At 47.7% G+C, this 27,095-nt stretch overlaps 1 protein-coding gene across 1 annotated transcript; it reads right to left on the bottom strand.

Annotated features, from left to right (window-relative positions):
* Positions 1-890: 890 nt before the first annotated feature.
* Positions 891-27,095, bottom strand: LOC133339387 (cell adhesion molecule DSCAML1-like). The gene is made up of 12 exons (XM_061547528.1): positions 26,936-27,095; positions 25,650-25,739; positions 18,531-18,608; positions 14,388-14,530; positions 13,099-13,294; positions 10,663-10,805; positions 9,241-9,442; positions 6,500-6,642; positions 5,941-6,151; positions 3,573-3,741; positions 3,036-3,093; positions 891-2,677 (listed from the first exon to the last, which is right to left on the bottom strand). The coding sequence occupies exons 2-11, from the start codon at positions 25,711-25,713 to the stop codon at positions 3,057-3,059; spliced, it is 1,386 nt and encodes a 461-aa protein (XP_061403512.1). The 5' UTR covers positions 25,714-25,739; positions 26,936-27,095; the 3' UTR covers positions 891-2,677; positions 3,036-3,056.

Here is a 27,095-nt window from a genome sequence, read left to right as displayed (position 1 = left end):
CGCGCTGTACGCCACTCCACATACATTGTCTGAGCAAGTTTGCTTGCATGTGTAAAGACGACTCGGATGCACTTGTCTTGAGATGCTTTCTTTATTTAAGCAGCCACGTGCTCACTCGGACAGGCGGAGACCCCACCGCAACGGCCGTGAGTTTCCCACGCATTCCCCTAATATACGGTGCGTGGCCACGCCCCTGCCCCGTGACCACGCCCTAGACAAGCTGACTCCAGTCCTCTTACGTCACCTGGCCACATCCCTATTCTCGATCGATCCCGTGGCCACCAGTCCATTCAAACTACAAGCTGACTCCCCTGTCATCACCTGCCATGTGGCCACTAGTCCACTCACACCATAGGTTGACTCTACTGTCATTACACGTGTTTAAAGGCGCTGGCTGCTGACGGAAAGTGGTAACTGCAGTGTATGGCAGTACACGTCAACAGGTGACAGTACACACGGAGGGAAAGAGAACTAAGGGTAAAGCTCAAAAAGGTGTCCATCTGGAAGTCCCGATAACCTGCTGGTAGGTTCCAGAAGGGGGGCGTGGCCAGGGCGGAGCGAGGCAACGCCGGGAGGAAAAGAGGGGGCCCCCAGCAAGAGTTTGGGGCTGTTGCTGGAAGCGGTTCCCATCGCCGTGCTGTCATCTCACCACCGCCGCCGTCTTCGGCATAGCAGATGTGCATTTTCTACACACCGCGCGAAAACCTACGTAAACAATGACGGTCGTATAGATGGTAACCTACGCGCACCTCACACACCAACCCCGTGCCGACACCCTGCAGCCCCACGCTCGCTCTCTCACCAGGCCCCGCACGCAGTCGCTCCACTCAAAAATCACAGACACCACGCCGAAGTTCACCCACACACACAGAAATCACACTACACCGATCTTCTGAACAGAAGTTTATTAATGGCGCGTCTACAGAAAACCCTGTGCGGCCTGGAGTAAATATTCTGCGAGCAGCGCCTAGCCTATCCTTTTTCAATCCCTGGGTGTACCCCCACTCTACTTATCACCTCGCAGATGCACTCACGGTGTCGCACGGACGCTGTGGGAGTCGGAGGCACGATGATCCGAGAGGTTTCTGCCTGGGGTCGAGTCGTATTGGAACTCGCTAGCATCTCTCGGACGCTGCGAGCGGCTGGGAGTCGGGCCGGGCGGCTGAACGGCTGGAGGAGAACTTCCTAACGTTTTTCCGCTCCCTCCTTTTATGCCCTCGGAATCCTAAGATCCAGGGTCATGTGGTGTTATCCTGCCCGGCCAATCGGGTGCCTACCTTTCGATTTTAAACCGATGCCCCGCCCTTACCTGGAGCGTTACTCTCCGGTGCGCCTTAACCCATTGCCTACGCACCTGTCCTCCCCACCCCGGCCGCAACCGGTTTGGTCGGGGTGGCCGTCCCGCGGAATACACAATCTGCAGCAGGTCCAGGAATTTCCCTCCCACCTCCTCGTCTGCGCTGCCCGCGTAATATTTCCCCCCCTGGCCCCTCCCCCGTGTTGTGAGTGTCTCATTGTGGTTAGCCCGGTGAGCTTCTTCGCGCCCATACAATTTTAAGCCAATTCAAGGGAGCCACAATGCAATTTGGCCTGGAAGGGGTCAGCCAATCTCCTGGCACCGGGAAACCGTGGGGCATCCCCGCTAGGGGCCCCTCGGGTAAAAACCCATGGTACCAGGTGACCCCCCCACGAGACCCTACGTGGGTGCGTGTTGTGTGTTTAGTGGGGGTGTGGGTGCGTTCGTGTGGAGGGGTGCAAGGAGATAGCGGCGCTGGTGGAGTTGCTCCGTTGCTGTGGCACCACATATCCGCCTGCTCTGCCCTCCGTTGTTGTTGGAGGGCGACTGCCTCCAGCTGCTCAGCAACATCCTTCACGAACCTCCGTCAAAGAGGCCGATCTTGACACCGCTGGTTACGTTCATCGGCAAGTCCACTCAGCACACACACACGCGCACAGTGTGCCACTGAAATATCGCGCTCATTCTGGGGTGGGCTTCCCCAGTCATTATACATTTTCTAAAACAAAGTAAGTTCTATGAAGACCAAACCAAGCCTAATTACTGCTTGTAATTATATTGCTTTAAAACATCATAACAGAAGAATCGATCATTCAGCAAAACATTAAAAAGTATTATTGACTCGAGCTGCGAGCCCGAATTTAAGCAATTTGTTGAGCACTCCCTTCTCTTCCCAGACAGTCTGGACCATCCTACTCACATTCACAACCTCCAAGCAGTGCCGGATTATCCTAGTGGCAAAAGTATCACATGCTAATTATCAGTGTCTTATTATTGTAGTAGCAAAAGTAGCAAATGCTACGGGCCCCGCACTTTTAAGGGCCCCGCGCTAAATGCTTTCAAGCTATCAATTCCGGTTCAGTGATTTTGCACTTGCTCTATTACTATAGTACTATACCACCTTCAACTTTTATGAACGACTGGGTGTTTAAGGTTAGCGATTTGTCGTATTATCTGGCTGTATAGCAACTGAAAAAATACAATTAATTTAATGTGCAAGTTAAAAATGTATGTTTGAATATTGACGTGTTTTTTTGCAAAAAATGTAGGGCCCCTTTATAACATAATATGCTATAGGCCCCGCACAAGCTTCACCCGGCACTTCCTCCAAGTTGTTTACCCTATCCTGGCCACGTGATTCGTAGCGTCTTGCACGTGCCCCTGCATGCATCGTAACAGGGGGGGGGGGGGGGGCTTCATTCCAGCCTCAAGCACCCGGCTCGTGAATCAAAGTCACTTCCCGTGCCATGACACACATGCATGACGAACACAACGGTACCCCATGATTTAGCCTTGACCAGTCAGTCAAGGCAAGTGCTGCTAGCGAGTAACACCTCGAGAGGGTGATGTGGCCAGCACCACGCTCGGCCGCCTTTGTCTCAGCAGTGTTGGCGTTCACACGACACAGCGAGGTTAGGGAATTGAACCCAGGTACTGTAGCTGGTTCTTAGCGCAGTGCACGCACACTCACACACACACAGGAAGAATGACCCTGACGAGAGTGGCCCCTGCTTCATACCTCTCTCGCTCTCACTTCGTCTTATCCAATTGGGTTCATTGGCTGCATTTCTTGAGGCCTGTTGAGAGAGAAGTGGACACACGTTGTTCACACATCCCCATCCTCACCCACATGCAGCCTGTGTCACTGGCACGGCTGAGAGTCTAACCCACGCCTCACACCTGCCTGGCACCCGCATGGAACCATTGACCACAGCAAACACTGACGCTGATTTGACAGACATCCTTTATTTAACTACGTGAGAGCCCATTGAGTTCACCATCTCCTATGACTGACGCAGTCTCACATGACCACCCCCACTGATATGGAGCCCCTGTCACTGACAGCAGCCACGGCTGGGAGTCTAACTCAGGGGTCTCAGCTGCCAGGAACTCACGCAGGCTCCACTGAGCACAGCTCTGAGTCACGGGCAGGCAGGGAGCTGGAGTCAAACTCAGGCCCTTGGAGAGGGCCGGCTCAGGGTCTCTGGCGTGGCCATTATGAGCCGTGTTCTATCACTCACTGTGAGGTTCTGGTGCAAGTGCGGTCGATACTCACGGGGCTTCTGGTTCTCGTGTCTGACATAGTCTCATCCTCCTCCTGCAGTAAAAAACAACTCCAGCAACAATAACCAGAAGAGCAACAATGACTCCAAGGACGATGCCAGCTGCAGGTGATGAAGCTGGAGCTGGAGCTGGGGTTGGCGTGGGTGTTGAGTCTCTCGGTTCTATTAAACACAAACGCAGACGACACGGAAACACGTGAACACCCAAGAGATGCACACAGTCAACGTCTTCTTCCTCTTCCTGCCATGTCCCCCTCCTCTCGTGCGGTCTCTGCCCTGCAGCTCCTCCTGCTCTGCTCGTTGCTGCCTTGGGCCGCCTCCGCGTCTACTCCCCAGTCCCTCGAATCCGCCGCGTTCGCCACTTCCACTCCCCTCGCTCTCGGCCTGCACCTCTGTCTCTGCCCTGGTGCCTCCACGTTCATCGCCCTTGCGGTTACCCCCTCCTCTACTAAGGCAGCCCCAGCCGTGTCAGCCGACTCCCTCTCTCCGCTCGAGTGAGATGAGCACCACCACTCCCGCCTACTTCTCCAGCTCTTCAGTTCTGACAGATCCAGTCCTGTGATCGCTGAGATCCATCGCACCATCCTCGTTTCTGTGCTACACAGCGTCTGTGCTCCTCCTGGTTGTCAGGAGGAGCGCAGACGTGCTCTGGCTTTATCGAATGCACGTTCTGGCTCTACGTGGTGCAAGACCTAATGAGGCCTGTTTTCCGTAACATGGGAGGTGATGTTTCGGCTGGATGCTAAGACTCTCATCTCAATGTCGAAAAGTAGTGCCGTGAGGGTGCTGCATCCATTGGAATGTGCGAGTTAATCCACTGTAAGAACCATTTAATTACCACGCATGTTTTAGTGTGCGTGTTTTTGAGAATCTTTCGTATGAAAAAGTAACACACTCGACATGCACAGCGATGCAATGGGAATGTTCAAAATGCCGCAAGCATCTCGCCGTCCAGTCTTTGAGGACTTTAGATGGCCGCCGAGATGGCGAATCGGCGATGGAGTCGGGGGCGAGCGTGGGGCTGGGAATTCATTGTCAGGGGAGAGCATTGGACGCGAGTTCTGCGGTGCGGGGATGAGTCGATGGTTTCATGTTAAAGAGTGTACGCACGCAAGAAATGGAGCGTGACTCAGCATCCTTTAGTACAATAAGGGCAGAAATGTACTAGTATTAGTAACAGAGTGAGGGGTGATCATTTCAGACCCTGGAAGGCAACCCTAGTTTTCCCATAATGTCTATTATTTGTCGAACGCGGTTCTGCCTAACACATCATTTTCTAGGAATGTAACACCCCCGCGTACGGCGAGGCCTGCCTGTGAATGTTAAATAGTGACGGTGCTATTATAACCGAGCCTAGAGGGAGGCCATTGTTCATGATTCTCCTGCGGCTGTGTTCACAGGTGAGGTGTTCACCCTCAACGCACGGTTTGCCGAGCATCGTGTTCATTAGGTGAACGGTAGAACAGCTTGCGATGAGTTTTGGGGCCAATTTCGGCAGCAGACAATGACGCCAACGGAGTCATGGACAGCAGCAGGAGAGGTCATCGCTGTGCCGGTTCCTGTTGACGTCGTAAATCACCTTGCAGCTCCCACATCGGCACTTGAAGTGAATCCGAATCAGAAACTTATTTCCTGAGTAGAGCCCCTTGAGCTAAAAAGCTCTTTTTTAACATGAAAACATTCCACATCCCACACGTGGACAACAATCTCACAGACAGAGAGAGACAGGAACTCAAGCTGTCATTCGCTCATGTAGACAACTCAACAAAGAGTCGAGTTTCTTATACTACAGGATGTGATATCTGTGAGGAATAACAAAGACCATTTATGGCTGTGATGGGGTGCAAGTGACGACGATCTCTGTAAGGGCTGATGCCAATGTTTATTAGGGGCTTACGCCTAGGAACTTAACAAGCTTACGCCGAGGAGTTAATAGGGGCTTAAGCCCAACAGTTATTACGGGCTATCCAAAATCTCCCCGAGGGAAGGGTACTGGGAGCCAGGCTATTCAGGCTCTTCCCTCAGCACCGACCGAGAGATCAGCCAACTCAGTCGGCCGGGTGAAGTAGCTGCCCTAGCCTAGTGCTAATTCCCTGGGTCCCGACTTCCAACCGCTCTCGTTCCCGGCCCCTGACGACGACCTCTTTCATATCACGGGTCCACGCTTATATCTCAGGGTGACAAGACGTCATCCCTCATACACCCCAGGGTGACATGACGTCATCAACTACTCCTCAACACCTGTGCCACAGAGTGAATTTTAGTGGTAAATCTGGACAATAAATATAATTTGCAATCTCGCTTAACGAGAATGATAAAGCGGTGGGTGTTAAATAGATCAAGGGAGAACATAATGCAAACCTGGTTCATTGTGAACATTCAGCTGCAGATACCCGATGTCTTTCATGCTTGGCTTGTCGTATCGATAAATCGTGACCTCACAGCGATGTCGTCCAGCGTCGTGGGTCTGGATGCCGCTGATGGTGATGGAGGCGTTACACGTGGACTCATCACCCACCCAAGTCACCTGCATCGGCCGGAGGCTTCTCTTTCTGTATATGATCTTATACACCTTGACGACAAACGTGACAACACACCAGAGCATGACTATGTGTCCACATAATACACGTGCTCATATTCGGAAAACTGCCATAAGATGTAAATAACATTGAATTTTAATAGATAAACATATAATACACCAAGGAAATGACTTCTTCAGAGTAGAGAGAACGGAGATAATTTGAGATTATTCTAGTTGAAGATACAACACTATACTGCTGTCTGACAATGGGACCAGAAAAGGAGAGGGGGTGACCTCCATTGAAATAAATTAGCATGAACGGCGTTAATAGAGAACATTTAATCATCATTGTGAGCAGCAGGGTGTAAGTAATAGTGTGCAAGTGTGACAGTGACGCACCTTCTCATCGTGTCCGCCTATGGTCCTGAACCACTCCACCAGGGTGTGATTAATACCCGTGATGTTGCAGGTGTAAGAGCAGGGCAGGAGAGCCGTGCTGCCTACTGTGGCGTCCTTTGCATCTGGGGTGACAACGGCCAGCTCTGTGGACAAACCCACGATGGTCACATGAGAAGTGGGAATGAACCTCTAGAGGAGGAGGTGGTGCTGCTGGTCTCACAACGCAGTGGTGACAATTAGGACAGAGAGAGGGGCAAATACTTTCCGTTAGACGAAGCATCTCTTTAGGTCTCTAGCAGAGCAGTGCAATGCTGCATGTTTGAGAACGGTCCACAGAAGGGGATGTCTTAGAGCTACCTCTGAGGTCCCTTCAAGTGGAGCCGAGGTGGTGAGATGTTAACTACCTCGCCTGGTAGACAGGGGTCGTGGGTTCGAGCCCGACCCCGACACCTTATGGTGTATGTTTGGCGTTTGCGTGTTTACTCTCCTCGTGGTCGCGTGGATTTTTATCCGGGTCCTCCAGATTTCCCTTCCATATATAGAAAGAGATGTTAAGAGTGTAAGGAGTGGTGTCCGACACGGTAAGTATCTTCGGTTTATACTCTTTGGTTTTATTCGGTAAAGTCACGTAGGTAAAAAAATAAATTAAATAAAAACTAAATTAAATCACGAGAAGATGGATGCAAATTGAACAATCATTGGAAAGATGTTAACCATGTAAAAATGTAATTGTTCTTAGGTGTTCTATCTTATTTACCGGGTACTAGTTTATTGTACCGAGTTAATTGTATCAGAGTTCAGCAGTGCGACTATTTTGTTTGGGGCTCCACCATCATCTATCTTGGCTGCAATCGTGTTGCCGTTTTGCTCCCCCTCTCCCCCCGCACACCTCTACCTTACCTTGCCTCGGCAAGGTAAGGTAATTTACCATTTTTACCGGGTGCATTGGAGAGCCACGTGGCTCTCCAATGCACAGCTGACTGACGGTGCGCTCGGGAGCGGCTGGAGGACGAGCCGCCACGTGGTCGATGGAGATGACGGGGCAGCAGCAGCAGGGCTGCTCTTCAGTCTTCAGCACCGACCCCTTCGCATTGCTCCGTGTCCCGTTTATATCCCCCTCCCGAGACTAAGCCCCGCCCCTCCTGGAACCTTCCCGAACGTTCCAGAGGCTTCCCTGGTGGAACCGCCTCTCACCTTTCACCCAGATGCAAACCCCACTATGGATAAGCATGGACTGTATAATTAATATATGCCCCCCCCCTAATAATCCAGGCAATGGTGCTCTCATGACAAGAGTATTTGGCTGCGTTAAATGTCCGTATGATAAGCCACTTTGTTGAGCTATCATTTGTCGCGTCTGAAAAAAAGCCGCATAGCTCAGTGGGCCTTACTGGGTAAAATAAAAATAGTTTAGTTGAAGTGACATTAGAGCAACACAGCAGGGAGGATTATTTTCCGATTGTGCATTGCAAAATCGAGTAATGTTTAACACGTAGGCTTTCGCGACCAATGTCATCCATAAAATATGTTTTTGGGGGTTAGACCACGTTACTAGTTATCGAGAAATGTTTATAATGTTTGATGCATGACACTCAAACAGACATACAGGCAAACCTTTGTTGAATGCGTGTTTTGGCTTTACACCAGTTACCTGATGTGGGTCGGTTTCCGGAAAATGGGGGTGGTGGTTCAGTTCTGCGTGGTTTAACGCTAAGTTTATCATCTATGTTTCAAAGGGTGCTGCATCCGTTGGAAGGTGTGAATGAATCTACTGTGAGAACTATTTATTTACACGTATATTTTTAGTGTATTTGTGTTTTTTTGTGTGATAACGTAACACTCAACATGTACAACGCAAATGTTTACATATTGCCACATGCATCTAGCCATCCATTCACTGATGACAATGTTATACGAATGCCAAGATGGCGAATCATTTAACGTTAAATTGACCGTATTAAGTACGAGTGTTGAGCATGAATGCCGTGGTACGGGAAGAGAAGTGGAGAAAGAGGTTTTATGTTGAAGCGATAGTGAAAACTAAAGAGTGCACACACACAAGAAATGGAGAGCAACTCAGCATCCTTCAGTACAAAAACAAGCACCAACATTCTTTAGAATTTATAAAACAAAGAGGGAGGGGGTGATGATTTCGGACCCAGGAAAGCAATCATAGTTTTCTTGTTAGGTCTATTATTTGCCGAACGCGGTTTAGCCCAACGCGCCATTTTCCAGGAACGTAACCCCCGCGTTAGACGAGCTCTGCCTGGTTTAACTGTTAAGAGCTTGGAATTAGCCAAATTAAGTGCAATGTCAGATAACCAAATATAATGTTACGATGTTTGCGTAGTATTGTTTTTATTTATTTAATAATTTCACCTGGATAATCCGTTGAGAAGGAACATCTGTTTACAAGGGTGCCCAGGTGACCAGGCAAAGATAACAAACTCATGAGACTTGACATCCGGATTTTTTGCTAATTGAACACTGAAAGTGAAGAGTCACAGGCAGGAGATGACCATGGTTCTAGGTCCACAGTTTTGTCACATGTACGTATTCGTGTTGAACTATTTTCACACCGTACGTAGCAGGCACGGAGGTGCAGTGGAACGACAACAAACCAAACACGAAAGTCAAAACGTGGATTTGTAGGGTGGACATTGAGTGTTAGGTCTGGGCTACATGACAGATGATGGGAGTAGTGAGTGGTAGGACAGACCTATGAGAGACGTGATACAAACCTGTTCGTGGGTGGACAGTCAGCTGTAGATACCCAATGTCTGGCATGTTTTGTGGAAACACCATCACCTCACAGCGATATCGCCCAGAGTCGTGGGTCTGGATGTCGCTGACGGTGATGGAGGCGTCACACTTGGACACATCACCCACCGAGGTGGCCTGTAAAGGCCAGTGGCTGCTCTCTCCATCGGGGTATTGATAAATCTGTGGTCAATAAAGGTGAAAGCAACACAGAGATCAGATGCGTTATATTATTTTAGTATAAAATTCGTTCAGATAAAACCCGAGAATGATTCGAAATCCTTAATTTCGATCGGATCATTGGGGTTTATTAGTAATAAATCGGAATTTTGTGACCCCCACTACCACCGTGTAGCATATTACGTACCAGGGACTCTATGAGATGATAGGACAATAGTCTGAGTCCATAATTGGCAATAAGTAACGGCAAAGTGGTTATAAGTGACTCTCAGAATTGTGCGCAGTTGCGTATACGGTACACGACTTCCCTGAAGGCAAACACCTTCAGCGAGCACGATGCCGATCACACATGTGTTGAGGTGCAGGAGGCAGGTTTTCAGGTAAGGGCTTGCGCCGGATATTTATTAAGGGTTTAGAAAACTCCTCAGGAGTAGGGGTCCTATTCTGGGTCATTCACACGACCCCACACTGTTCCTAGCTCCAGAGCTCCAGAGCTTTCTCCCTCGAGTCGGATCGGGGGTTCAGCCAACACCGACCGACCGGGGAGAGCAGCACCTCCTATGCCTACCGCCGGCTTCTCTCCAGACTCCTTGAACACTACCCCTGGCTGGCTCTTCAACCGTTCTCTATCCTGGGCTCCCACAGTGACCCCGCTTTCGTCACGGGGTCCCCCTTAAGTACCTAGCGGAGACATGACGTCATCGCCACGCCCAGCGCGCATTACGTCACTTCCCATGATGTCATCGCACCGGATGGCGCGCATGACGTCACGTCCCCATATTACTCCTCTACACATGGTTCAAATTCAACCCTCGATCGATGGCTGCAGAACCGCCCGGGGGACAAGTCCTTACTTACTAACAACTCCATGCTTACTAACAACTCCTCTATCATTTTTCATTGCTGGAGGGGTTGCCCCCCTACCTGAAAATCCTAGCTCCGCCTCTGGATGTTTCCATCGCCTGCTGAAGACCGCTGTGTTGCGATTGAAACGTCGTGGGTTTTTTGCTTTTATTATTTTCAATGTATTCTTTAAATGTCTTTTTACGTGACTTTACTGAAAACTAAGAATATGAATAGCAAACCTTTTCATCTGCTTTGGATATTTTAAATGCTCAAGGGTCATGTGACCAGGTTTACTAACAAGACATATCAATTCCACGCCTGTGCTTTCTGCAATTTAGCGGCAAATGGCGCACAGAACAGACAGAGGAGTAACTCACCCTCTCTTCTCGCCCGTCGATGATCCTTAACCACTCCACCAGCGTGTGGGTAACGCCGCTGATTGTACAGCTGTAGGAGCAGGGCAGCAGAAATGTAGTGCCTGCCATGGCGTCCATTTTATCCGGGGTCACAACCGCGAGTTCTAGGGAAACCACACACAACGCCCACATTAGTGTATTTTCTTATCTAATATAAATGTATAAACGCTAAACATTTGTCAGTAACAATGCGTTTAAAAAGTAAAGAACAGGCAGACCTTATCGAACGCGGGGGGGTTACGTTCTTGGAATGCCATGTTGGACACAACTTTGTTCGACAAAAAACAGACCTCGTGGGAAAACTCGGGTTGCCTTCCTGCCTTCGAATTGATCACCCCCTCCCTATTTGTGTAACTAATACTACAATATGCCCGCCCTCGTTATTGTACTAACGGATGTTGAGTCGTTCTCATTTCTTGTGTGTGTGTACACTCTGTCAATTTCAATGCAACACAAACCCCCGTCTCCATTCTTCCCGCACCACAGCACTCACACCCTCTGCTCGCCACTAACACTGCCACTTGAACATGAATGATTCACCATCTAGTCGTCCGTATGACTAACGTTCTCAATAACAAGAATCATGCTGTAATGTGTGAACATTTACGTTGTGCTGCTGCTGTGCGTTTTGAGTGCATTACATTATCGCTCGAAAAAAACATACCCACACGTACACAGACATACACGGTAAAAACAGCGTTCTTACAGTCGATTCATTCACTCCAACGGACGCAGCACTCTCATGGCACTAACTTTTTTATGCAGAAACGAAAATGTTAGCATCGTCAAACTGCTTATCACAGAAATACCCCCCCCCCCCCGTGTTGTGGATAACAAACCTCATCAGCCACAACCATCTAGATCCACAACACGTCTTAGATGAAGCTGCGTTGGGCAAGGGTTTCCTCTCTATATGTTTTCGTTACCAAATGTTATCCCTGTGTCCTGCCACTAATATAAACATTAATTGGAATTGCTCACAGAGTAGTGCAACGTGTCTTGCTAGAGAACAGTCCACAGAGCGGCAATCACAGAGCTGACTCTAAGATTCCTTCAAGCGACCTCTGCTGGTCCACACAGTTGGGAGCAGGACTTTCCCAAATTTCTTCTAGATTTGAAGCTTTCGTGACTGCAAGGATTCATATTCTTGGGTGTTTTCGGTAAAGTCACGTAGATAAAAATTTTAAATTAATTAAAATAAAATAAAAATCACGACGTTTCGGAGGCAACACAAGCTTCCGTCTTCAGGTGGAACCGTCACAGCACGATTGCTGTATCAAGTAAATGAGAGATTCCAAGAGATCCTACCCCGTATATATACTGGTTGAGGGGGGAGGAAAGATGTGATTAACCATGCAAAAAAGATTTAACTACACATATTTGGACCATCTTATTTGACAGACAACTATTCTTTAGTTACTGTACAGTTTACTGATAGCCAGTTTTGTTTTATCATGTTTAGCTTTTTCACACGCTGGTTTCCTGCTATAATTTTTACCCACCAAGCCACATAGCAGGAGGCTGTTTCTTCCTGACCTGCTTTTTTGCTTTAACCATCTACATGGCAGTGGCTCGATCCCATTAGCAGCAGTTGCACTTTAACAACTCTGGCACCCCCCCCCCCCCCTCTCAGCCAGTCTACATAACAAAGGCTGAGTTTTTTGTTATGTAGACTAGCCGTAGTTTCAAGCCGCACTAACCTTACCATAATAATAAAAAGGGGGCCTGTCCTGGCTCCTCCCCTCTCAACCAGTATATATACGGGGTAGGATCTCTTGGAATTTCTCATTTACTTGATACAGCTATCGTGCTGTGACGGTTCCACCTGAAGACGGAAGCTTGTGTTGCCTCCGAAACATCGTGATTTTTATTTTATTTTACTTTTATTAATTTGAATTTTTTACCTACGTGACTTTACCGAAAAAACCCAAGAATATTTCCCAAATTTTTCTTCCACATGGAACAGCGCTTATCGCGTGACAATCAACCAGATACGTTTTAACTGTCAGAGTTTTAATTTCGTCAATTAAGTGCAGAATTGCAGAAAGGGGGGGCTTAGTCCATCAACTCACTCGACTTTAGGTCTAGGTTAACTCGCAGGCAAATGTCTGGACTTAAAACCCATGCTTCTGAGTGGTGCTAACTCAGCACTATGACCTCCGAGTCACATCCTATGCGACGTTGTTTTAAGACTGCGTAAATGTCGGTGAGGAGCAGTCAAAGGTTTTGATGTTCATTGGTGGTGATGAGATCGTAGCCAGGGGTTGAACCCAGTTCACCGTGGCACTGGGCACATGGCTCTAAAATGTACATGTTGAGTTCTATATCAGGTCTATAGGATCGATTATAGAGTTGTGGGTGGTAATATAGACGACGTTTGATGGAAATAACACAAACCTGATGGACTGTTGACATTCAACTGTAGATATCCAATGTCGTGCTTCTTTTGTGGATACACCGTGACCTCACAGCGATATCGCCCAGAGTCGTTAGTCTTGATGTCACTGACGGTGATGGAGGCGTCGCACTTGGACACATCACCCATCCAGGTGGCGTGTAAAGGCCATTCATCTCCATTGGGGAATTTATAAATCTGTGGTCAACAAAAGCGAGAGCATGCACAGATCAAAGATGTATGTATGTTGTATGTATGTTGTATGTATGTTGTATATATGTTGAATTTATTTTGCACAGTACATTGGCAACCGTGCCAATCGGAGTGTGCGGGGGAAGGACAACAAACTAAACACAAACATCAGTTTCAAAGAAACGAGTTTGTCAATCTAGATGATGATTTAAAAGTGTGTAGCTCCAGTGGCTTCCTAATATCAGAAGGCAGAGCATTCAAGATGGCCGCAGCAGCGCATGTGACACCGCGCGATGCGGTGACCATCTTTGTTCGATGGCCAGCCAAAAGCCGCTGTGAGGATAACCGGAGTTCGTACCTAGAATGAATAAGAATGTCTTTATCACGTGTTGGACGCCTTGTACCGGAATCAAAATACAGGAGGTGGTAAGGTGTAGAGTTAGCACGGTTGGCTAGGTATCATGCGAAAGAAGTTAAACGTACAGACATCCAAGAGACCTGGATATGAGCTATTCATTCACGGTCATCTTACGGACGTTATGACATCAAAATGCCATGTGACGTCATAGCTTTTGTACATATCAAACAGTCTAGCAGCACATGCATGCTAATTGCATTGTCTACCAAAATGTATATCAATATAACCCTGGGAGGGAATCTTTTGAGACAGGGTTTGGGATCATCCACCAACCCTTCACCACTGGCTACGTTTGTATAGTCCTATAATTAACATCACTTGATACTACTGATGCTATTGTGTGTAGGGTGTGTAAGTATATATGCCTACAAAATAAATACAATTGAGGGAAGGGGTAAAACTAAATTGAGGGAGGGAGATCGACATTTTTTTGAAACCATTTAGATAAACTTTTTACCCCCACTTTCTGTAACTTTTTTTTTCAGGACTTCTGAAAGGCTCTTATAGTTTTGTTGACGGACAAATAGACAGACAAACGATCTAACCCAATGAGCACCCCCCCCCCCCCCCCCCGTGTTCCGACAAACCGCGTAGAGCCAAAGACGCATTTGAGAAAGCCGCATTAGGCAAGGTTTTCCTGCATTTAGATGTCTTGCTAAGATAGAGAGATTTGTAACTCACCCTCTCTTCTTCACGTCCATCCCTCCTGAACCACTCCACCAGCGTGTGGGTAACACCGCTGATTGTACAGGTGTAGGAGCAGGGCAGAAGAATCTTGCTGCCTGCTACGGCGTTCACTTTCTCTGGGGTGACGACCATAAATTCTAGGGAAACAACAACACAGAGCACCCACATTAGTACATCCCGTATGAAAAAGAGAATAGGTTTTACCCCTTTCTGCCAATAAAACAGGAGGTGTGTTAAGATGTTGAAACGCCAAATAGAAACCCTTTTCAAGACATTAAGTGTCGCATTGTCCATGCACAGTTCTTGTGGTGAACATGCAAACAGACGTGGCTCTAATAAGATGTTAATTGTCTTTGAAACTGATTGTTCTACTCCATAGGACATACTTCTTTATGGCCTAGTCTGACCAGTATCAGACCAGCGAATGCCAAAAGGTGATCAGTACAAAGACAATGCACGTATCAGAGCGTTTGTAGCTCGGGGTGAGCAGCTATATCACGTTCTGATGGCAATTGGACATCGGTGTTGATGAGATTTATAGCCAAGAGTTGAACCCAGATATTTGTAATCGTTATAGTGGCAACATGTCATGAGATGCAGATTCTATTGCTTCCCTCAAAGTGCAGCGCAACCTTTGTGTTAAGAGTATGGCCCACAGAAGTAGATATCACACAACTACCTCTGACATCCCATGAAGTGACCTCTGGTCCATGTGTATGTGGAACTTCTTTCGCACCATACGTAGCCAACCATACTAATCGGAGGTGTGAGGAAACAACAAACTAAACACAAGAAAGCAGTTTTAAACAAATGATGGTTTATTCCTTGACGATCTCAGCAAGGTACTGTGGTTCATTTGTGGCAAGAACTTTTTCTGTAATAAGTGCGACCCTATAATGTACGAGTTCGGCAAACCGGAAGCCAATTCCCCAGGGGCAGTTTCTTCATTAGGGCGATTGGGCGACGCACCACCAATGTCATTCAACCACAGAGTCACGCTAGCCGTCACTGTCAGCCTCTGGATATAGTCCAATCAGCGTCATGTCACGTTCTGTGGAGTACCGCCTCTTTTTGGGCGATTTCACTCCGGCTGAGAATCGCCCCGAGTGGCCCCATAGACTTACATTCAAAGATGTTTTTTTTCGAACGGCGGGCGCTCCAATACATTCTCTATGACTTCCGGGAGGGCTCGCCCTAACGTGCTTACGTCATCATACGTAAGCACGTTTCATCCAACAATATAATTTGTTGCCACCTAGTGGAATCTTTAATAAAATAAACTTGAGTGGATTCTATTAATAGTGAGTATAGAAACAAACAAGGAGATGTATTGTAAGAGTCACTTTATTTTTCATTAATATTAAAGAAGTGAAGTTGCCTTTACATGCTTAAGCTGTTAATGTATCCATTGCATGGGTGGACCTTATCCTTATCAATCATCCAGACATTTGCCCCCCCTGAGAGATTTTGCAGGAGCCGCCACTGCAATGCCCCATCTTGCAGTACCCATCACGACGCGTCCCAGAGAGTTTTGTCCATGCTGCAGTTTGCAAATGTTTTTTTCCAGACATCCCATAAAGTAGTGAGTTGCAATATTCAAGCCTTGACGATATTACTGTACCACGCTACACGCCACCGTGTTGGCTATGTCACGACTCAGGCAGCAGAGGGCAGTACGTTACCATCTATTCCGCTACAGAGAGTTAATGTTGCATAGAAGTCGGGCCGATATTTGCGTCATTCTCGGAGCGAGAATTGAGGTGCTGCACCAACGTTGATGTGACAGGGATTTGTGCACTCACTGTGGTGACCGGCCTGAGAGCAATGCACTCGTGAATCTGGCATTCATTGTCAGGCGAAACGAGTTACAGTTAGTGACAATAGTGGCTTAATGAGAGAGATTGTTAGTGTAGCCCAGCGGTCGGGAACCTATGGCTCGCGAGCCATATATGGCTCTTTCGGTGACGGCATATGGCTCCCAGACAATTTTGAGTTGAAAAAAATAAAATAAAAAAATCAGTTTGGAACTGATTTTAAAATACTTGTGATATTGCTTAATAATACTGTGTCATTTTTAAGTAAACAGAAATTAGTTTTGAAGATAAATTTCACGGGTCACGCCTGCATGAAGCTCAACCTCACCACGTATGAACCAGACTACAAGGCCATCAGCAAAACCACGCGGCACCAGAAGTCGCATTAAAAGTAAGACATTTAATTTATTATACGTTAAAAATACTATATGGCTCTCAATGAAATATATTTAGAAATATTTGGCTTGTATAGCTCTCCCAGTCAAAAAGGTTCCCGACCCCTGGTGTAGCCGGTATGGGCTTCAAGGTAATGAACCACAAGTGTAATTGTGAATGAAGTAATAATGACCACGGATTGGACCCATAGAGTCACGTGAGTGCACAGTAAGCCACGCCCACCAGCAGAGTCGTCAATTCAGGGTACAGGGCACCTATTCAGATTCGGGTGCACACACTACAGGTAACAGATTTACAGCTCCGCTTAAACATAGATACATAGAACAATTAGTATTATTGTTATTTTAATATTAACAGATAGGGTTTAAGTTAATGACAGTAAATATATTCACAGTTAAAAGTTTGATAATTAGAGACGATATTAATAATTTAATAAATAAAGTGATGCGGGCGTGGTTTTAGAATATTACAACTTGCACTCAATCCCGTCAGTACAGGGGTTGAGCAGTGAGGTGTTGTGAATTGGAGTTGATTGGTGTGCATCTGGTCATAATTACAGACATGGTAAGTTGATTTATTTAGAGTTTTAGTTTTTTATTTCGCCGTTTTTTACGCGGCAAAGTTGAAAAACAAGATGGCGGCGACACCCTCGTGGTCACAATTAATTAATTATATACACGAGTGGTAATAACTTGTTTAGTTTGATAAGTCCAATATCATTTGTTACATGTGGTATTGAGAAGGTGAATTGATAGTTGCAAAAATTTAGTGTTTTATTTATTTATATTGTTGGGAAAAGAAACACAAAATGGCCATCCTGTAGCTTTTAATTTAACATTGAGCTGATGGAGCGAGCAGAATTATATTTTTGGTAGAGATTGTTTTGATTCACATATAAGAAACAATAGGTGCTTAATATATTTATGGTAATTAAAATGATTTGCCAAATGTATGCTATATGAATATAATTGGATTATAACAACGTATTATTTTATTTGTGCAGGATTATACAGGATTTAGAAAATACTCTAGATGTTTTTAGAAGATAGTTTTTTAACACTGAGCTGGTGGAGCTCAATGTTAAGAAGTTTTTGTTAAATGTTAAATCTTTCAAATGTTATACGTTGAATGTGTATTGTGTATGACAACCAGGCGTTATCATTATTGAGATTCGGGTGGACAGCAGAGGTCGCAACCGGGTACCCGATACCCAGCTACCCGTTTTCGACTCTGGTACGGCCGGGTACGGGTAAGGAATCAAAACCCGTTTGCGACCTCTGGTGGACAGTACAGGGGTTGAGCAGTGAGGTGGTGCTAATTGGGGTTGATTGGCGTGCATCTGGTCATAATTACAGATGCACGAATGCGCCTCAGAGGAACGCTTTGAAATAAAAAGTTGCAGTCACACAACCCTCTGGTTGTGCCTTGGTGGTGGAGTCATTTGATTCTCAGAAGGAATGCAGAACAACGCAGAGTATCCACTCATCTCCTAGAAACTCGTCATCTACTATTGTTGTTTTTACTTATTAACCGGCTTGTCCTCTCGTAAAGGTCACGGGAGGAGAGGGTTACTTTTACGAAAAATGAAACGGTTATTTAATGCTACTACGGTTCTTGGTTGAGCATTACTTTTGTTAGATCACTAAATTAGCTTTCCCAGGCGGCCCATAGATATTGTCACTGCCCAGATAATAGTTAACTAGTGATGATGATGATGAAGGTGGTGATGATGATGGTGGTTGTGGTGATAATGATTGTGGTGATGGTGACAATGATGATGGTTATGATGATGGTGGTTGTGATGATATTGGTGGTGACTGATGAAGATGGTGATGTTGGTGGTGGTGACGATGATGGTGGTTATGGTCATGATGGCGATGGTGGTGATGATGAATTCGAGTTGACCACGACCTGGTATTGAACTCACCACGTGGTGTTCTTCCTTTGCGCCGAACTTCGGACTCCGAGCCATTCTCAACCTTCACGCTGTTAGCGACCACCGTTCCTGCGGATAAATCAGAATCTCAGAATCATCATTTATTTACTTATACCAGAGGAAACCGATGAGCTATGAGGCTCTTTTGCACAGAAGATCCAGTAGGGCCACGGGGTAAGAACGTTACACTGATGACGATCACATTAGGGACACCATAGTGGCAAGGAGATGTTAACTACCTCGCCTTGAATACAGGAGGTCGTGGGTTCGATCCCAGCCCGAACATCATGGTGGCTAGGAGATGTTAACTATCTCGCCTGGTATACAGGAGGTCGTGGTTTCGATCCCAACCCTGACGCCTATTGTATATTTGGAATTTGTGTGTATTCTACGTGGTCTCGTGGATTTGACTCCGGGTCATCCGGTTTTTCCCTCCACATTTAGAATCAACATCACGCGCTTAGAGTATTTGGCTGCTTTACATTTCCACGTGATGATGATCAGCCACTTGTTGAGCTATCATTTGTGGCAAGCATCATAGCCGGCGCACAGCAATGCCTTGCATTGCCCTGCTCTTTGCTGTATCTATGTACGTATGTTGAACTTCTTTCGCACCGTATGTAGTCAACTGTGCTAAGCAGAGGTGCGGGGGGACGACAACAAACGACCTTGTTGCTGGCTACACAGAGACCCGCAGATGCCCCGTGACAAGCTGTCAAGCGTGATCGGTGCTGAACTCACCAGCCCTGCTAATCTGCACAGACCGGACAAGTTCCTGGTTGCATTGTGCCACCGGTATTGACGGTATGCGGGGTGTGTGGGGTGTGTGGAATGAAAACTGCAGAGTCGCCTGATGATGCTCCTTGTTGTAATTACCGGCGATACGTCACGGTACTCGGATTGTAAATGTTGTAGTGCGCTTACTAGCCAACACACAACAACCAATGATAGCTGTACTAGTATAATACACTACACACTACACTACTATACACTACACTGCTATACACTACACTATAATTGTAAATGTTGTAGTGGGCTTACTCTCCAACACGCCAGTTGAACTAGTAACGAATTGGCACGTTGTGTTGACGTGACAAGCATGACCGATTGGCTGTGTCGGTTGTTAGTGGCGGGTGTGACGATGACACAACATTGATATTTACGCGATCTAAGCCAACACAAACCTCCACTTTGGATAATGTTGGTCGCGAAAGCCTTCTACCACGACGAAGTGTTGCACCAAACCAAAGAGGTAGACTCGCAGATCGCGCACATTTGGTGACTCACTTCTACACAGAGACAAAGATCCCCCGTGTAGCCTCAACAGACTGTTGGGGCAAGTGCTGTTAGTAGTAGAGAGTAACAGCGCCTATGAAGGCTACCGGCACTGTGGCACACGAGGGGGTGGGTGGACATCACCACGCCCGGCCGCCTTTGTCTCCCCAGTATCGATGTTTACTCCACACCACTGCTCCAGGTATCGTACATAGAGCTATGCATAGGGAGACTGATATAGAACCATAGAGATCCACAGACACCCACAGAAACCCATAGAGACCCATACTCATCGAGACCCATACTAAAACTAAAGTATGTTTGATGTTACCAGTTAAGGCCCACTGAGCTGTATAGCTCATTTTCAGAAGGGAGCTGACCATCCTACTATATAAACACCCAGGTCTGTCGTTCTGTGACTAACGCGGCACGGATTGGTTTAAGTGTGTCACGTGACCACGACCAAGCAGCCAACCAGAGGTGTGCCCCTCACAAACATGTACGCCCCCGAACAGGCACGTGTGGGATGACGTCCCCGACGCGTGCGTCATCACGCACGTTTGGGCTGTAACGTCAGCTCTCTTTCACAACACCTCAGCCGCGTTCGTGTGTAATGACGTCACACCTCCAACCACGACAAGCGCACAGCCTGCGGTGGGCCTTCATCCAGCAGTGCATTTGAACACTAAAAAAAGTAAGGCACTCATGTACAGTGCTGACTTTTTCCACTATGAAAGAAAAATAATATGACAAACACACATACTCTTATATAAGCGCACAACTTTATCTGTCTGTGATTAACGCAGCACTGTCCGTCGTTTTCATGCAGGGGGCGCTGCAAACGACAGGCGCAGGAAGAGACAATCGAACAAATGTTCGATTACATTGGAATCGATCTGCAGACGACGGTCTTCTCACACGGCCAGCTCTATGTCCCTTATCTCGATCCAAAACAGATGAAAGTCCGCATCGAACCGAACCCCCAGCAAGGCCATCTACTTAACGACGAGAGAAAATTCACATGAAATGTCGTTTTCAATTAAGTCTTCCAGATGTAAAATGATAAAAGCTTTTAATTAAGAAATACAATGATCTATTTCAAAACATAATACAATTCAAAGAGGATTCATTTTAAAATTCCAAAAAGGAGCATCAGGTGCTTGCGTGAATGCGTCATTAGTGTGCAATTTTTTTCGTGAGTTTCCTGGCCGAAGGCCGTAAATGGTTGTGAGGGGTGCCTTAAGCGCCCTCGAACAATCCCTAGTCACAAATAATAGCGCAACGAACTGGCTTATCATCATGTTTAGATAATTAGTGATGGTCAGGTCGCTTCTGATAAAAGAGCTACACAGCAGCTCAGTGGGGTCTTAACCCTGGTAACAATAAACAGGAGTAGTGAACAGGAGCAGTGAACAGGAGTAGTGAACAGTAATGAACAGGAGTAGTAATATATATTCTTGGTTCTTTCGGTAAAGTCACGTAGAAGGGAAATAATAAAATAATACAAATATTAAACAATAAAAATTCTCACGACGTTTCGACTGCAACACAAGCAATCATCAGGTGTGAAATCCACGCCAAGAAAATTTGAAAAAAGTGGCACCACAGACAGTGATTTGCCAGTTGGCCAGATGGACCAGTCCATCTATGTTCGGAAAAGAGGAGGGGGGAGCAGAAAATGGAATGCGGTCTGAAAGTCACCGTAAGCGTGAGCACAATCAATTAAGACCCGAAATGGTTTATCAAATCCTTCCAATGATTGCTAAGCCAGAGTCCATCTTCTCGGTTGAAATTGTTTCTGTGTTTGTATATGTGAATAGCCTCATGAACGAACCTTAATTGATTGTGTTCACGCTTACGGTGACTTTCAGATAGCATTCCATTTTCTGCTCCCCCCTCTTTTCCGAACATAGATGGACTCGTCCATCTGGCCAACTGCCAAATCGCTGTCTGTGGTGCTGATGTTAGGAAAAACTGCCACTTTTTTCAAATTTTTTTGCCGTGGATTTCACACCTGATGATGATTGCTTGTGTTCCAGTCGAAACGTCGTGAGAATTTTTTTTGTTTTATATTTGTATTATATTATTATTTCCCTTCTACGTGACTTTACCGAAAGAACCAAGAATATGAATCCCTGCAGTCACGAAAGCTTTAAATAAAAATTTAGGAGTAGCAAGAGTTAAACAATAAGATGTAGCCCAGTTGCCCGGCTATTGTCCACGGGAGATCCGTGAGTGCTGGTGGATCACTTCAGCAGCAGCAGCAATAAAGACAAAGGCCAACGTGGTCACTGCGGAGATCGAGTGCAGTGAGGGGTCCTTTAGCGATCACGGCACAGATAACAAATGTAGGTGGCGTTTAAACGGTGGTAAACCAAACTCACTCGAGTCAAAACAACAGTGTGAGTGCAATGCGAGTGCAAGAGAGACAAAGGCGGCCGGGCGGGCGTGGTGGTGGTGCTGGCCACCTACCACCAGCCCGCACCCTCTTGTGCCACGGGTCTCTGTGTGTCTATGGGTATCTGTGTGTGTCTATGGGTCTCTGTGTGTGTCTATGGGTCTACGTGTGTGTCTATGGGTCTACGTGTGTGTCTATGGGTCTCTGTGTGTCTATGGGTATCTGTGTGTGTCTATGGGTCTACGTGTGTGTCTATGGGTCTCTGTGTGTGTCTATGGGTCTACGTGTGTGTCTCTGGGTCTCTGTGTGTGTGTCTATGGGTCTATGTGTGTCTACGGGTCTCTGTGTGTGTGTCTAAGGGTCTATATGTATGTCTATGGGTCTCTGTGTGTCTATGGGTCTCTGTGTATGTCTATGGGTATCTGTGTCAATCACGGGCTCCAGGCTCACACCCAACCCCTTACAGGGCTCACATCTGGAATGGAATTCCAGGAACTCTGCGGTTGCTGCGTCAGCGATCTGACCCCAGAAGCATCCAACCACCTGAGTTTTATGAATGACGCGCCTCTGAATAGTGTGTGTGTGTACGTGTGTCTGGCAAAACAACCCCCTACCTTCTCGCGGTGCCGGACGGGCAACTCTGTCGTGGACAGTGCTGTGGGGGGAGGGCCAATGCCCATTGGCCTCTCCCCTCATGGTGTCTGTGACCACCACAGTGGCTAAACGGGGGCTCTGAACGGGTGCAAGGGGCTGGTAACCCCTCCACCTTCAATTCATTACCACGAAACCACGACTTAAACATAAATATGTAACTAATAAGCTTGTGCCAGAGGCCCCGGGGGGACAGGCGTCTATGACATCTCCTGGCCAAACCCCAATTGGCAGAGCCAGGAGATTAAATCTTCACCCTCGGGGCTCCTCCAGAAACAACGAAAAGCCACTACGGATGGCCACGTGGAATGTTCGAACGCTCACTGCGGAGAAGCTGCCACTCCTTTGTCGGGAGCTGGACCGGTACCACCTGGATCTCTGTGGCATTCAGGAGGTCCGGTGGACCGGTTCTGGCTCCTGCAGGAGACTGCCAAACAACAGGGTGTGGCTCTTCTTCTGAACAAAAGAATGAAGGGGGCGTGGGAGCGTGGCGGTGAGGTGTGGGAAGCTGTAAGCCCCAGGCTACTTTGGGCTCGCCTTCCCGTCAACCAGAGGCGAGGAGTGGTGGTCGTGGTGACTTATGCCCCCAACGAAGACGAACATCCGTGGAGGGATGCAGGCACAGCCGATGAGTCAGATGCCCTCTATGACCTCCTGTCACAGGTGCTGGCTAAAGTGGCCACTCGGGACAGAGTCATCTTGTTGGGTGACTTCAATGCCCGAGTTGGTCATGATGCTGGCACCTGGTCTGGAGTGATTGGAAGGCATGAGCCAGATCAGCTCAATAATAACGGTAGGAGGCTGCTAGATTTTTGTGCAGCCCATGGGCTTGTAATTACCAACACGCTCCTCCGGCATCGGCGCATCCACACAACATCATGGATGCATGCCGGGTCCAAGCAAGAACATCTGCTGGACTACATATTGACGGACCAGTGGATGCGAGCCCATGTCCTTGACACCAGGACCTACCGTGGAGCTGATCTGCCCTCTGACCATCGACTAGTCATCTGTAAGATGCGCCTGCCATTCTTCCACTCTGGTGGTGGGTGTACACCCAGGACCCCATTCCAACCTAAAGTGGCCTGGTCTCAGCTGATGAAATTTGCAAGCCTAGAATTTCATCATCACTTGCAGCTGGGGTTGGCATCGTCCCCCACTCCTCCTGATGTCGAGGGTAAATGGGCGAGGTTTACGGCTGTGACTCATGCAGCTGCAATGGCTGCTTTGGGTACGTGGTCCAGACCTCCCCAGAGACCCTGGCTGACAGAGGAGGTGTTCAGGATAGTTGAGAAAAAGCGACAGGCCCACTCTCATCGGCTCCAGCATCCCACGTCAGAGAATGAGGAGGTTTACCGCAGCCTTCGCTCCGAGGTTTGGAGAGCCGTAAGGCGCTGCAAGGATGGGTGGTGGTCGCGGGTTGCTGAGGAGATGGAGTCTGCCTCAGTGGCCCGCGATCACAAATCACTAATTAACTCCATCAAAAATGTAACCTGCAGCGCCACACCTATTACCATCATTAGGGGAAAAAACGGTGATCCAATCTCCGACCCTCAGGAACAGTTTGCAGATTTGCTGATCATTTCTGTGAGGTCCTGGGGGAGGGGAAATTCCTCAGCCAGGAAAACATCATGGCACAAAGTGGGGATAATCCTGCTGAGGCTGCGGTGCCTCAAATATTGGAAGAAGTCACCCCCTCTGAGTGGCTCGCTGAGGTGCCATCTGTTGAGGAAGTACTGAAGGCGATCCGGAGTCTGAGACCAGGAAAGTCACCGGGCAGAGATGATCTCCCAAGCGAAATGCTGAGGGAGGGTGGCGTTTGTGCACAGGCTGCCCTACATGACATCATAACAACAGTCTGGACCACTGGATGGGTTCCGCAGTATTGGAAGGATGACCTGGTGGTCCCCTTCTTTAAGAATGGGGACCGCATAGACTGTAACAACTACAGGGGCATCTCACTCCTCAGTGTGCCGGGAAAGGTCCGGGAAAGGTCCTGGCAAGGATTAATCAACATCGCCTTGCCAGGCACGCTGAGGAGAGGCTTGTGGAGCCATAATGTGGTTTCAGGAAAGGGCGGTCCTGCACAGATGCCATATTTTCTGTCCGTTTGCTACAGCAGAGGTGTAGGGAATTCCAGCAAGACCTACATCTCTGCTTTATTGACCTGGTCAAGGCCTGTGATTCCATCAGTAGGCCTGGGCTCTGGGTCGTTCTTCGTACTTTCAGAGTCCCTGACCCTCTGCTCACGATCATTAAGGACCTTCATGATGGTGAGCGGGCCCGGGTAAAACTACGTGGCCGGGAGTCGGAGCCATTCCCTGTTCACTTTGGGGTGCGACAGGGATGTCCTCTGGCTCCCACATTATTTAACATCTTTTTCAACCACGTAGTCCGTTAAGCCTTTGATGGCTGTACCGTAGGAATTTCCATCTGGTACAGATACAATGGGAGGCCCGGGTGCATCAAGGGATGGCTCTCTATTGATCAACCACGTTATGTATGCCGATGATCTGGTAATTGGCTGCTCACTCAGAGGAGGAGTTGGAGGCGCTGCTGCTGAGACTGGAGTTTGCCACGAAGAGGAGGGGCCTTAACATCAGCCCCACCAAAACTAAGCACCTGCCTGGGTATTTTGTACCATCGGGCAACCCACCCACACAACTCCCAATCGGTGATGGGGCAGTTGTGCCCCCCACGTGCCCCCACCCTCAGCCTCGCTCAGCGCTTGCCCCAACAGCCTGTTACAGGCTACACATAGTGGTTGTGGTGGTGATGCTACTTACCAATTAATAATAGTATGAATATTGTTGTTGCTTTCATTGTTCCGAGTGGAGAAGTCTGGGCCATTCCTTTACGAATGGAGGACAGGAATTCTGTAAAATTAACAAGTCACAAACAATTTACTAATTAATTCATCGTTTGGCAGGGTCACATCTCCCCACTTCACCATGCGGCAAGACTCATCAACACGAGACAGTGAATCTCAATAGGAGCTTTCAATCAGCTGGTGGTTAAATAAAGGACGTCAATCTCAAGGGACAATGACTTTGAATGGGGTCTGAATCTCGGAGTGAGTTAATTAAATTGGGATGAAATCTTCCGGTTAGACCGGTAACCACAAAGCGCAGTCCAACCGGTCCCTCAACTGCTGAAGGCCACGGCAGCATTGCACGCATACCTCTCACCAACATGGCGGTGTTTCCCCACTCACCTTAGAGGTATGCGCGTGAAATACCAAAAGAACGATCCCAGTATAACTTCTCCTAACAGACTGTGGGGGCAAGTGCTGTTGGCCTGTGGAGTCTACTCCGACCTGCACTTTGGCACACGAGGAAGTGGGTGGCCAGCACCACACCCGGCCGCCTTTGTCTCCCCAGTGGCGATGTTTACAACATTTGAGGCTGAGTCGACTTACACACAAACACTGCCTCGCACGCTTTCAGATGCGCTTCTGCGGCTGTCTGGAACGCTCTTCCATGCGATATTGGGAAGCCACTTTTAAATAATCTCCATTGAACACTTATTTATTTAGAATTGAGTGTTGTTGTTGTTGTGCTTAGATTATTGTCCTTCACCCGCTTAGCCGCGGTTGGCTACGTACGGTGTGAAAGAAGTCCAACATCCACACCAATACCCGCCATTCGCCACTAAGTGACTGTGACGTCACCACGGCGCCAGTGCCAGGCTAGGTGCACTCACACACTCGCACACTTACACACTCACACACTCACACTTGCATACTTACACACTCGCACACTCACACACACAATTACACACTTACACTCTCACACACTTACACACTCACACACTTACACACACTCACACACTTACAGACTTACACACACTTACACACTCACACACTTACACACACTCACACACTTACAGACTTACACACACTTACACACTCACGCACACACAATTACACACACACAGTTACAAACTCACACACTCACACTTGCACACTTACACACACTCACGCACTTACACACTCACACACTTACACACTCACACTTACACACACTTACACACACTTACACACTCACACACTCACACAGAGTTAAATCCTCACCGTTGTTAGCCCAGTCACAGCTCCGTGGGGTGAACGATGATTCGATGCACGCGTTGAGTGGCACCTCTGAGTGTGTGTGAGTGGCTATCACTACGTGTGTGTCAATGCAGTGGGTAGTGCGACCTGCCGCGTCACACTCTGACAGCCCAATGGGTGCTTC

The sequence above is a fragment of the Lethenteron reissneri genome, unplaced genomic scaffold, assembly GCF_015708825.2.
Source record: "Lethenteron reissneri isolate LAM-NWPU_2019-01 unplaced genomic scaffold, ASM1570882v1 scaffold_185, whole genome shotgun sequence".
Lineage (NCBI taxonomy): Eukaryota > Metazoa > Chordata > Hyperoartia > Petromyzontiformes > Petromyzontidae > Lethenteron > Lethenteron reissneri.
This window is presented reverse-complemented; position numbering and strand designations above follow the sequence as displayed.

What these genes read in the sequence shown, in the direction of transcription:
- LOC133339387 (XM_061547528.1), bottom strand. Translation starts at nt 25,713, where the DNA reads ATGGCCCAGACTTCTCCACTCGGAACAATGAAAGCAACAACAATATTC. An exon ending in TCGACGGGCGAGAAGAGAGG is followed by an intron (nt 9,443 to 10,662) that starts GTGAGTTACTCC and finishes TATTGACCACAG; the next exon opens with ATTTATCAATACCCCGATGG. An exon ending in ACACGAGAACCAGAAGCCCC is followed by an intron (nt 3,094 to 3,572) that starts GTGAGTATCGAC and finishes CTCTCTCAACAG; the next exon opens with GCCTCAAGAAATGCAGCCAA.